This window comes from Drosophila persimilis, unplaced genomic scaffold, assembly GCF_003286085.1.
Source record: "Drosophila persimilis strain 14011-0111.01,24,50 unplaced genomic scaffold, DperRS2 tig00000431-arrow-pilon, whole genome shotgun sequence".
NCBI lineage: Eukaryota > Metazoa > Arthropoda > Insecta > Diptera > Drosophilidae > Drosophila > Drosophila persimilis.
The window spans coordinates 4,550,163-4,563,911 of record NW_020825312.1 but is presented as its reverse complement, the minus strand read 5'-3'; the positions used below and the strand labels follow the sequence as shown (position 1 = coordinate 4,563,911).

Here is a 13,749-nt window from a genome sequence, read left to right as displayed (position 1 = left end):
CAAGCCAAATAAAACTCCATATTGAAATTCGGTCAAATTCAGAACACTGCAGCAACATTAATTAATTCTTCTCAAGCAATTATGTCCGAAAACAACACAGAGTACACCTCAGAGGAGGCCGCACGCGCACCGATGGAACTCGACCCCATGCTGAATCCCAGTGACACCAATTCAGCATCCGTGGCAGTCTCGCCGTCGCCGTCTTCTAGTTCCGTGGCTGTCAGCGGCGGATCGAGCTCGATGACCAGCTCTGTGTTGCTGAACTTCAATGAACGGGCCGTCAGCACCGGGGCAGAAAGGGGCTGGACCAGTTCGGAGCCATCGGTGTCGGAAGATGTGAGTGTGCGGCCATCCCGGCCACGCCTACTGGCCCCTTTGAGCCGCTCGACCTCTCTGTCAAACTTGCAGACACGCTCGTCTTCGTCGCTATCGCGCCATGCTCGCTTCCCCTTGGCCATGAGACGGAACATGTCCGACCTGAGGAGAAACTATACTTGGAACCATTCTGAACGACGTCGGCTCATTATACGGAGACATATCCAGGCGACTCGGGAGCATCGGGAGCATCGGGAGAACCGGTTGGCTTGGGATAATCAGGTTTTTATGGGTTTTCCGGACATTCGAGCCAGTAGCACCGCCTCTTCAGAGGACGATGAGAACGAGTGGAGCCGCATTCCTGAAACGGTGCTGGCTCGTGTCCCGACACGCGGCAACAGCGTGAGCGACTGCAGCCAGTGCAGCAGCGATCCGAATGATGAAGATGAAAGCCATCAGGACCTTGACGAATGGCTCGCCTGAGGCGGTTTGAGGAGAAGACGTACCCTAACACCCAACGTAGTCCTAACACGCCAAACTTGGATCGTATGACTGAAATTATGTTGCTTTAAGCTTTGATGGTGCGAATATGTTTAAGGAATTTGCAAAAAAATAGAGTTTTTTGTTGGGCAAATGTTTTGCTTTTGTACGATTTATGCTTATGCTTATGTATATGTTTAAGAACAGAAGGATGTGCACTATTATGGTCACATAACCTTATTGGATGACAACCTGTCCCCTTATTCTGTGACACGTAACCTCACTTAAACGATTTTCGTGGCCCAGGTGGTTGGCGGGACCTTTATGGACCCAAGTGGATGGCTGCCTTGAAAGTTCTGTGCTCTGTTCGATCCTGCCGCTGCTCGGCACTGGCACTTGCCACTTGTTGGAAGTTGAAAGACTTAAAGTTCCCTTATCCAGTGGCGCCTTCTTCTCCTTTGTTTCCCACACTCTTAGCAGCACTTTATATGTGTGGAAGTGTTTATACAGTGCAGAGCCCGACGGTAGGGAGGAGGAGGAGTCTGTGGAGGGAAAAAATAATGAATTTGCGGCATGCCACACAACACTTGGTGCCGCCCGCAACATGCGCCAGATTTGAGCTCCGACTATCAGCAGTAGATGCACATGCATCAACCCAAGCTGGAGTCCAATCCCAGTCCCAGTCCCAATCCCAATTCCCCTCCCACCTTTTCTACGCCACCCACCATATACCCTACAGTGTGGCATGTGTGGCAGCTAATATGTTGGCTGGCAGTGTCGCCTCTTGGAGCCGTTGAAAAATGCACTGACATGTGCCACAGCTGCTGCTGCTCACCCTTACCCCGCTCATGTCCATGTCCCTGCCTCCTTTCATACGTAGCAAATGTGCGTGGGCGTGGGCGTGGGCATGGGTGTGGGTGTGGGCATGGGTATGGGCGGCTGCTGCTGCGTTTGCTCTCCTGAAGGGGGCGTGTTGATGCGCTGAACAATAGCCATAAAAAGGATTAACTTGCATAACAAAAGAGATGCAGTGCGGAGGAGGGGGCGTGGGCAAGACAGAGCTTAGAATATGTATAAATTTCCACCAGACTCGGTATTGGTCGAGTTCCAAATTTATAGCTCACACTCGCCAGCTGCCTCGCGCACATGTCCTCCACACAATGGCACCTCCCATATGCCCAGTGTGGCATATGGATAGAGATTTGCTCTGCGTTGTTTATCTCTGAGGTTGGTAGGCGGGTCTCTGAGGAAGCAGCTATTTAAAATTGAAGATTTTTATGGCAGTTTGCGGGACATTGCGGGCTATCTGTCTGTATGATTAACCGCCGCATTCCCATATGCCGGGATGGATCTGAATTTAAGGATTCCCCGCCGAAGTTTGCGATAATGTGGAGATCATTGACAGAAGTGCTTTTCGCTGGCAAGGGAACTTAACCACCTTTAAATGGAATTGAACTGCTTTGGCCTCTGGCATCCGTAGCCGCCGCCCAGTCCCTGCTGCCACTCTTCTGGCTCCAGGAGGAAGAGCCGGAGAGCATTTCAGTCAACTGCAACTGCTGCAATTTTTCATTTTAATAAAAATGCAAATGTCTCTGGCTGAAGAAAGTCAAGGAAGCATCACGCTGTCTCCCTGCTCTCCACTCTCCACTCTCCATGTTCCACTCTCCACTCTCGCTCTCTCGCTCTCGCTATATTAAATGCAGCGAAGCTTTTCGATTTTACGGTGAAACGAAAACACAAGCAGAAGCACGAAAAAAAAGACACAAACACAAACAAAAACGAGAGGGAGCGTTGTGAGCTGCTGCGACGACCGCAACTCTACATTTATACCCGATGCATACACACATAGTCAGTACGGCTACATTGAGCGACGAAGAGTGCGTGCGAGAGAGACAGAAAATGTGTCTGAACATGTCGTCGGGCGCTGCGTAGCCACTGCAAATTGATTTGTTCCTTGTGGCTGTAAAAATGATGCGATCTGATCTGGATTCGGCAATCTGGTAGATATAGTCATTCTCCATGATTATGGGTTTTTAATTTTCTCGTATCTTCAAAGTTTAAAAGTTGTAACAGTGACATACATATGTACATATGTATAACAGAAGTCTGGACGGACAGACACGGCTCAAAGGGCACAACATGGCTGATGAGGAATATATATACTTTATAGGTTCGGAGACGCTTCCTTCTGGACGTTACACACATCACCACCAATCTAATATACCCCTATACTCATTTTGAGTATCGGGTATAACTGCAGGCAGCAATGCGAGGCGAACGGGAAAAAAGAGCAAGAGACACAAATAAGTTTTCAATAAGGTCCTTAAGAATGTTAAAAGGAATGAAAGTTCTGAGGGCGGGGGGGTGGTTGGCAAGTGAGCATTGGCCCTCTCCTCTTCTAACACCGCCTCCCGCCTCTGGGTGCATCACTCAGCTGGAGGTTAAGTAAAACAAAGTGTCAGTTTACAGCTGTCAGGCCCCGAGGGACATAAGCTGTCTTCGTCTCTCTGCCTCTGCCTCAGTCCCAGCCTCTCTTTCTCTGTCTCTCTTCCACAACTTATCGCCGATTCACGCTCAAAGCTGGTGCCGCCCGCCAGATGCCAGATGCCGCTTCCCCTAGCATAGGGTCGTCCAGCCGCTTGACTTTAACTTTGGCTTTGGCTTTTGCTTAATTAATCTAATTGAAATATGCGTAATGCGAACAACAGATGAGACGAGTGTCCCACATATGTGTGTACTCGCACATGTATGGCCGGCCGGCTTACGGAACCAACAATGGATGGAGACAATGGCTGCTTGGGTATAAAATAGATCGCAGATTTACACTGAATTCGGGCAAACAAAAGGGTTCATTGTTTTCCGTGCAGAAGGTGGCAGATGGTAGATGGCAGATGGCAGGTGGCAGGTGGCAGGTGGGCAGATGATACGAGAGTCCTTCAATTAGAAAGCATATTCAGGGAAAGCACCCAGTGGGACTCAACTTAGTTGGGATTCTTTGGTTCTACCTACTCGTATGTTTGAAAATGGTGACAAAAATACTACAACTGTTCAGTTGATTCCACCACCAACCTTATACACAGGTCCATTTGCATCCGTGGCATCTCTAACCAATTATCAAACTTGGTTAGTCTCAAGCCTACATATGTATATGTGCAATTGAGTCTACCCCAAAAGTCGTTGAGACCCCCAATAGTAGGCTCAAGGAATGGTGGCTAATATTTAATTTAGAGCATTAAGCATTAAGTGTTCAGTTCTTATCCATCTTGGTAGTCTCGGTCACGGCCCGCGAGGTGCCAGCAGCCTCGGGGATGGCCGTCTTAACGCCTTCCGGCTTGCCGACAAACTTCACGACGTTGCTCTCGACCTTCTCCGCGTTGCTGCCCACAAACTGGGTCAGGGTCACCTTGTTTTTGATGATCAGGAAGGTGGGCATGCTGGTGATCTCGTACTCGACGGCCAGCTCCTCGTGGTCGTCTACGTCGATCTTGAGGATGATCATGCGGCCAGCATACTCGTTGGCCATCTGCTCGAGCCGGGGCCCGATCAGGGCACAGGGGCCGCACCAGGTGGCAAAGAACTCCACCAGGACGTGCTTGTTGCCCGCCTCGCCGATAATGTTTTCGAAATTGGTCTTCGACTCCACCACGATTACCTTCTTGTTAGCGTTAGCCATGGATCTGATATTCTGAATTGAATTTAGGCCTAAAATGGAATGATTTTTGTCCAAAAGTTTACAATTTTCTGTGAGATCTTTTGTGTATGTTTCTGTGACAATGAGTTCCCAGCTGGGTGAGCTCGGGATTTATCTGTGCAATGCTTATTTCTTTTTGTTGTTTCTGGAGCCTGGGCTTGGGTTTGGGCTTGGGAGGTTTTCCATCTCTTGATGCACTTTTTTGCACGGGCCAGCACTTTACACTCTGCTCTTTTGCGGGTTAGATTTATTTTCTTTCCACCAGGCTTTGGTTGAACTTTTCTGCTGAACAGCTTCGTAATGGTACTTGTATTTTGTATACTCTACATCTATCAAAGGATAGAGAAAAGGTTACCAAATTGGTGGGAAAACCTCAATAGAGTATCCATGAATTAAAGCTTCACATCATGATCATTGGTTTCAAATTCAGACAATTCTGCACTTAAGTATATATTTCATGATGATGAATTCCCCCACTAAAGAGCTGAATTTTGTTTAGAAGGTATTAGTAGGGGTTCTAGGTGAGGGCATCTATGATGCGGCTGGCAAGGGCTATTACTACCATTGTTCTTGGTGTTGGCCGCTTGTTTGCTCTGTCATGCATTTGTCACAAATTAAGACAAATGCACCGCAACATCTTGAGTGTGTATAAGGCTCCCAGCCCCTAAAAGACTCCTTGTGGCATGTTGTGGCATGTGTTTGCTCGCCACAATGCGGGTGTCTGCTATCTGGTGAGTGTGTTTGCTTAAAGCCTTTCTTTTGCTTTGCTCGATTTTTTGTGTATTCTTGTGTGGTATTCTGTTCTGTTCTGCTCTCGCTGCTGGCGTCGTTCTAAGCCCGTTTCAAGTGTATCTTTTGGCTGAATTTACTGTGTTTTGTGCGTGTGGCTGTGTGGGTGTGTGGGTGTGTGGGTGGGAGTTAAGGCTCTTAGCTCTTGACATTGAGATTCTCGCTAATAGTCCTCTCAATCCCACTGTTCATGTCGCCCTGTCGTTGAATCTGTCTATGTTTTCATCTTGCATAACCTAATGAGTACGGTGCGGCAGCGCTTAGAGGCCAAAAGCGGCGGAAACAAATGGAATGGAATAGTACGGGAATCGCAGTGACACGTTGTGCAATCAGTTTTACATCCGCTTTGTGAGTGTGATTTTTTGTTCTGGCAGCGAAAGTGCTGACCTCGTCGCACCTTGACACACAACCCAGCCAACGAGGAATGGAATGCTATAAAAATGCGGGAATAGGAACAGCAACAGTCACAGCCATACGAATAACCATCTAGCGAAAATATTGCTCTTGAAGTACTTACTAGGCGAGTGGAATAAGTCACGTATCTGGCAAGACAAATTGCTTCAAGTGTACTTTCACTCAGTCATTCAGTCACTCTCGGTCCTCCGTTCTAGTCCTCAGTCCTCGGCCCTCAGCCCTCAGTCCTCTTTTGTCTCTCCTTTCAGGCTAGTCAGTTATTCAGTTATTTTTATTGCGCATACGCCATGTGGTCCGCATGTGGAATAAAGATATGTACGAGTATTCCTTTTGCGGTCAGCTCCAAAATGGGGTCGGCAATGCAATGGGCCCTAGATTATTGTCGCTCTTGTCGCTCTTGTCGCCTTCGGTCGCGTGCCACAAATCATATTTGGCTAGCAGTTTTTGTCGCTGAGGAGATCAGCATTCTAAATTATGTTTGAATGGTTTTCGTGTGTGTTATGTGCGAGTATGTGATGGATTTACTCTGGACTTAGTTCAGACAGTTTCATGTTGATGGTTACATGTGGCAAATCTTATTCCTGTCTTCCTCTCCGCTCCAAAGACCATAAAATTTGTTTAGAAATCCCAGAAATTCCTGCCGCATAGCTGCACAGCCCTCAGTGTGCAGCTGCATTGGCATCGGCATCGGCATCGGCCAAAGCCAAAGCCATGACCAGATAAACGGCCATGTTCCAGGCTCTATCACCTTCAGCCCCTTCAGTGCGGGTGCGGTTGTGTTAGAAAACTTTTCTTCAGCGCTCTGTTTTGCAGGTTGGCAGATGTTTCTGGCTGCCATGCCACATACTCGTAATTGGCTTTTGTTTGTCGGCCATTCGGAGGAGGAACAACATGAACAGCATTATGGAGACACGTTTAAGCATGTCAATGCCAGATGTTGGCTGACAAAATGATGAACAATCCAAACACAAAAGACAAGCACAACCACAACAACAGCTCCAGCAGCAGCACCAACACCAACACCAACACCAAACGGCAATTTCATTTAACAAGTTTATGAGCTCTTCCAGGCGACAATGAAAGTCTCATGCATTTAGATTTTGAGTGCGTCGCAGTGCTGCTGCTTCCCACAGACCTACAGTCCTACAGCCCTACAGCCCTACAGCCCTACAGTCTGCCTACTGCCTACTGCCACCGCCACCGACACTGCCTGGCCTCCGTTGCACACTCATTTGCCTGCGAGTGGAGGTGGGAGAACCTACAATAAGGTTCAATGGAGCTGCTTCCCCCATCTCCAGGCGCGCGTGCCTCTTGTCAACGTGCGAAAATCTCTCGAAAAACACAAGCAAATTTTATTTGCTGCCAAAAATGTTGACGCTGGAACCAAAGCTGGAGATTTTCCCCATTTTCCGACTGCTTTTATGGTGCCTAACGGCACCAGTCACACCAGCAGCACCCTCACCCTTAACCACATGACAGTTGGCATTTGGCGGGCCTGAGCCTTGTAATGAGGTTGGGCAGGACTGCCAGGAGGCGTTGGCGCATAAACAGGACTACGAACAAGGCCGGGTCTTCGGAGCATTTACAGTTTTTACAAGCTGCTAATGTGGGCGTGGCTGTTGTGGCTCTGTTCCGGGTGTAGGGAACGGGATTTGCATTCGGTTTGTGGATTTGGCAGGACCCTGAAGTCCCATTATGTTTGGGCTTTGCAACGAGTCCACAATCTATTATCGACCCTATGGAAGCGAGTACCGTTGCCGTGGGGTGAAATGTGTGTGTAGTTACCTGTCCTGGCCCATTTCACTTTCTAATACCTCAAAGCTTTCGATTAACCTAAACGGTATTTGTTGGCTTTTGAGTCTGCTTCTCTTGTATCCGTTTAAGCCTATTTCCTACGCCATCAACTTGTGTACACATGTAGTTTATACATATATGTAGAACCGCATCTCTGACGATAAACTTTTGCGGTGACTGTACATAACAAATCGTTTCTTTCCCGCCTGGAGTTCCTAAATAATTAATCACTTTAAAATGCAAATATTTGGACCGCAGGCTTTAACAGCTCCAACTAAGTTAAATGCCACAACCAGCTGCTTTTTTCTGCCCCCGGCCGCTTTCGTGCAGGCCCCCGTAGCGTCCCCCACGTGAACCAGGTTTCAATCAATCAAATTCCACGATAGAAATCATCTGCAGCAGGCATCAGACAACACAGACAGCCGGCAAAAAGGGATAAGGGAGGCAGCCTCTGAGTAACCCCCTTAACGCAAAAGAGCGAGTGGCATAATAAGCACATGTGCTCCAACATTTTGTGCCCCAGACGGCAGAAGGGAGCCATCCGCAGGGAGTGGAGGCGGACGCCTAACAAGCTGCGTCAACAAACTAAACCACTTTGAAATTAACACGTTACATTGACATTGACAGCTTTATGCGTGGCATGCCAAGTGTCGCGGTAAGTAGGACTGGAACTGGAGCCGGGAGCCAGGAGCCGGTAGCCTGGATCCTGGAGCCTACAGAGAAGCAGCCAGATCCAGCTGGAACGGGATGATGGGTTGGGATGGGATGGGTTGGGATGGGAGCATGGCAAGCTGTCACTTACTAAAGTATCGCTTGATGCTGCGTGCAGAAATCGCACAAAAACGGAAGTCGCGCAAAAAAGGCAATTTCCGTTGTGTGGTCTAAGCAACAGAGGATATGGCAAACGGGGATGGGAGGAGATGGGATGGTGCTGGCGCTGGTGCTGGTGCTGGTGCTGGGGAGGTGCCATCCACCACTGGCACTGGCACTGAAATTACCAATTCAAATGTCAGGCTATGGTATAACACTTCATGCGGAATTAAATTCAGTGTCAATTGGTCTCTCCCGCCGCCTAACGAGAGACTTGCGTGGCTGCTGCCGTGGCTGCCATTGCTGCCACTGCTGCTCCTTGGATCCGAATCTGTTTCTAAGTTGCCTTAACCCATTAGTTACCCGCCAAGGTTAAGGAAACGAAAACGAAAACCCTTAAGAACCCTTCGAGTCTGCAGCCCGTTTAATTCCGTTCCGACATTTCCTTCTGCCAGCCAGACCAAAACAATTTTTCAACTTTTTTCGCTTTCTCCTTTTTTTTTTTTTGATTATTTTTTGTTTGGTTTTTTTTTTAGAATTTTTGTACGACCGAAAACTGACCCTACAGAATTTATGTTTGGATGGGTTTTCCCCGAGTGAGAGCAAAATTAGTTAGAGGCTTGGGGCCCGGAAAGTGCAAGTACAGCAAAAGCAAACTGTGCGGAAATATTTAAGGACTGAAGTGCTTTCGGGGCTACGTTTTCTAATGGATTGCCAGAGTTTATTGGTATAATTGGAGGCGTCGCCCATAACGTACAACCGACACAATCTAGCCTATGGTATGGTATTGTATAATGGAATCAATTAGATTAGTTCATAGTGGGGGCTGTGTTCTTGACGGGACGGGTAGCTATCGTCCGGCTCTATCAATCTTACAATCTTTATAGTTGCAATGTGACTTTCTCGCATGCTTTTCTTATCAGTTGTAAAAGTTCATTTCAGTTTATAGCTGGAACTCAAAGTCATTGGTGGTTATGAAACCATTACGAAATGTATCGAAAGTGGTTGAAGGATCTCGAGCATAGCGGAGCATTCGGAGTGCTCTCGCCCTTCGTGGACACGTCCCAAGCAATGTTCAGTCATGCCTTTGTGACCCTTTCGATAGGTTTTTCATGGCATTTTTATGCTCTGTTCACCCACACTCTATTAAGAATTATTTTGTCCGAAATGCCTTCTTTTGTGGATATTCAACGATTTGATTGCTATTTGATTCTCATTCCGTTCGCTTTGCAATTTTCCCCCGGGAGAGAAATATCCAAACAATAGATTTGATGCGTCAGCAATTTGTTTATATGCAATAAATTCTTTGCAAATCAACGATAATGCAATTTATCTGCCAGCATCTTCTTGTTCTCTCTCTCGCCCTCTAGCCCTCTCGCTCTTTCTTTCCTTCCTTTTTTACCCCATTTGCATTGGGATTATTTTCCGTTTTGCCAATGTCGTTTTTGGTCTTCGTTGGCCCCATTAAATTGAAAAAATGTGCACTTTATGGGAGCCCGATGTTTGTGGGCAAAATTTACGAGTCTCTGTGTTCAATTTTTTGTAAAAATATTTTCAGAGTGTGACTTTTCTCTCTCTTTCTCTCTCTCTCACTCTCTGTCCCGTCCTGTCGGCGGCTGTCAATATTTGCACAGTTAAATATGGGTTGGCGATGGCTGAGAGTGTTGAATTTTAATTATGTCATAAATTCGTATAGAGTTCGGAAAGAAATACCAATTAAGGGCATGCATCATTTTTAGTAAATAAATTAAAAACCAATTAAAAACTCGGTTAACATGGCGGTGAAGAGAACTAAACGATCCCATGGGACACACTCGTTTCAAATAAATTTCCCCCAGCTCTCTGCTGGGCTCTGTTGTCGTTGGAGATTCCTTAAATTGTAGTTGCCCCAATGATTGGGATGCAATGAATGCATTTTGGATCCATTTATCTGCTCACTCTCCCTTGGATCCGTGCAATCCAATCTCCTCTCTCCTCGACTGCAATGCGACGAATAATTTTTATTAAAATGTCAACAGCCCGGCCCCCCAAATGAGCATTGGAATTGGTTTGCCAGCCAGACCTCCTCCCATGAAGCAGAGGAGCTCCTTGTTTGCCTGCCAAGAGCTTAAAATGTTTGCCAGCCCATTGCAGCTCCAGCTCTGGGAGGGAGCTGGGTGCAGGGAGCCGAGTAAAGGGGACCGAGACCGAACATATCAAACAGAAGCTGCAAAGAAATTTGGAAATTCTAGTTTGGTCCCCAGGCGCTGGAACACGTTTCATATGCGGCCCATTGAAATGGGGCTAATGCAAAAACGTGCAGCAATTACAGGCACACTCCTTGGGAGTTTTTGGTCCAGTGAATGGAATCATGGCCAGAGTTGGTCGGAAACTGAAAGTCACCTTCTATTTAGGGAACACATCATTTCGGGCGTCGGGCAGAGCGGAAAAAACGGATTCCATTTACAGCTCTCGAAATTAGTAGGGCAAAACTAAAACTAACAAAACAAATATTTTTTAAATGTGGAAAACAGCTCCACGTTCGCCGCCCCGATGGTCCGCTCATGAGCTGCGGCTTAGGTGTGGTGGGAAAAGCGGAAAAACAGAGGGCTGCTGCTGCACTAAAAACGACTTAGTGGAACAAATTGGAAGCCAACTACTGGCTGAGAGTTTATAAGCTTTCACTCTCTCCGTATCCGTATCTGTCTCTCTCTCACTCGCTCTTCATTCTCCCGCTTTCACAATTCTGCACTGCTCTCAAGTACGTACTTCAATTAACTGTTTTACCAGAGCCAGTGTGTCCCTGACCAGAGAGAAATACAGAAAAATACTTTAAAATGTCCATCCAGAAGTTGGGAATAAAAGTTTATTGAATATCGTAAATGGTTACGATATACAAGAAGTCACTCCCTTCGCATCGTACAGATTCAAGTACAGTCGCGTCAAATTAAAGATGATTGCTTCCCCTTCGCTCCCCCTCTCTCATCTGGAGAACGTAACCACCGCTGTCTCTGCGGTGGCTGTGGGCTCGAGACTGCCTCTAGGCGATACAATTTAAGATTTATATGACAATTAAATGGCTCAATTAGGATTCACTTCGGCATTTGTGGCATTGAGCTATACATACATACATATACCTATATATGTATGTGTGTGTGTGTGTGTTTGGTTGGTTGGAAAATGGGTGAAAGAAGGGCTTAAAGTGTGAAATGTAATTAGTTTTGAAAACGTATCCTGGGTATATTGAACGAAATCGATACTGAAGTGGCTTGAAGTGTACTTGACGATCGGTTGAGATTCGAGAGAGTTTTTAGGGTGTGCTTTAACACTTAAAGGAATCTATGCATTGGGATGAGTGCTTGTTTCTGTCACATAAATTGGATTATGACGCATCAAGGGAGTAAAAACCTCTAGCCAGTGCTCAATAATACAATTCTGAGCCAGTTGGCTGGCCTTAAATGCTGGCACTGGCAACAGTGGGTTGGTTGCTCACTCATCTCGCCCCCACCCCTCAAGGTAACGGTAAGCCAACGAAGCAATTTATTTTCGACCCAACTTTCCTCCATGCGCCTACTTCTGCCTACTTTTGCCCACTTCTGCAGCCTGCAGGTCCTTTCTTCCTGTCGCCATTCAGAAAACCCATCAAACTACAAATGGCCGCACCTCATGTTCCATTCTCACTCTATTTTCCTCCAGTTTTTGTTTCTTTTCTCTCGCTTTCTACTTGTCTCTCGCTCTTTTTCCATAGTTCTGCGTCACAGCTGGCGCAGCGCTGCTTCCCCTTCCCCTTCTCCTTCTGCCTCTCCCTCTCCCTGTCTCTTTCCGTTCGTATTCCACCTCGTTGGGCTCAAGTTTTATTTGTCGCAAAAATATTTTATTGTTGCAAGTTCATAAATAAGCATATAAATTTAATTTAATGTAAGGCAAAAAGGCTCTAGGCCTGCGGACCTAGGCACCGAAAGTGTCCTTGCAGCCCACATGCACAGACGCTCATACATAATGTCGCTCCCGCACAAAGGAGGGAGATTGCATTTAATAAGCAACCCGAGAGTAATAAAAATACGGACACTTTGGGTCAAGTTTAGCTGAACGAAATGGCAAAATAAATCGCCCCCACGCCCTGGACTGGCAGTAAAAATAGTTTTAATAATAATAATAATAAACTTACAGGACCCTGACAAACTACCAGTTAAAGAATTTACTCTGCGCGCCCTCAGCCTAAGAGCGGACACGTTGAGCCCCAGCGAAGGCCGAAAAAAGCCCAATATGGCCTCAATAAAAATGATAAGGAAACAGGAAATGCAAACAACCTACTATACAGGTAAACCTTTAAGCCTCCGTCAGCAGAAACTCCCCCAATAAAATCCAATATTTACAATATTATTATAATTCAAGACAAAAAGCTGAAAATGTGCCAGTGTCTCTGCTGAGATAGGGAATCAACAGAATGGAAAACAAAAGCCCGGATGAGCACCACCCCAGGTTAGATGTCTGTCGGGAGCTGTTTGGGGGGATTGAGTGGGAGCGGGAGCAGGAGCAGAAGCAGGATCAGGATCAGGAGATTAAAGGGCAGTGGAGGGGAAGCAAATTGCAGGATATCAAGCTTGCAATTGAAGAACAATAGCAGTGAAATCTGGCTGAAAATTCAAATGAAAAGTGTGAACCAAATACATTCCTAAAAGTGTGATATGTATATTCCCTATTTTTATTGTGCCTTAATTCGGTAATAAATGGTTTTTATACCCCCCCCCCCCCCACAATTCAGGCCGGATCATTTTGATTTATAATAGACCGATGTAACACTAATTATGTTTGCCAAGCCGCCACTGGGCCAATTTATGGCTTTTCCATCCACTTCCCCGAATAAGGGAACTTTCTCGAGGGCTGTCAACGAATTATCAATGAAACAAAAGCAAAAGTAAAAGTTTCTGGCCAGACACAAGGTCCAGTGAACTGACGAGTTGATTATTATGATAATACGCGAATGAATAACAAGGCAACTTGACCGAAGATCACGCACAAATTTTAATCAAATGAGTCTGCCGCCCAGATTCGGGGACCCCCAATTGGCCTGATGGCGGCCTCCAAACTTTCGTACTTTTGAATCCATTTTTTTGTCCTTCACAAAACTTTATCGAAAATTTCACTGAGTTCGTTTTGCATGGGCTACAAATTTTTCTAGCACACTTTTCCGGGTTCGAGTGGCAAAAGTTGAGTTCAACTTGGATGATTATAAACTTGTGCGCTAGGATTATAAAGTTGCACAATTTTGATCACATTAAATTGAAAGATTAATTGAAAACACCTTCGAAAACGGGGCAAAGGGAAACTGTCTGCCTCAAGTTCTTTGATTTTCCGGCTAATCAGGGGAGAAAGGCCTGCAGCTGATTACAAACAAATTGCCATGGTCTACCCAAAACACTATAAATTATTATGGAAAGGGGGAAACATGGAAAAAAGAACCAAATCAAAGCAAA

General features: G+C 46.3%; 2 protein-coding genes across 6 annotated transcripts in view; both read right to left on the bottom strand.

Annotated features, from left to right (window-relative positions):
• The window catches only part of LOC6597120 (venom dipeptidyl peptidase 4), a 68,822-nt gene that overhangs the window by 12,703 nt on the left and 42,370 nt on the right, over positions 1-13,749 (bottom strand). The window lies entirely within an intron of this gene.
• Positions 4,009-4,520, bottom strand: LOC6597123 (thioredoxin-2). The gene has a single exon (XM_002022244.2). The coding sequence runs from the start codon at positions 4,466-4,468 to the stop codon at positions 4,043-4,045; it is 426 nt and encodes a 141-aa protein (XP_002022280.1). The 5' UTR covers positions 4,469-4,520; the 3' UTR covers positions 4,009-4,042.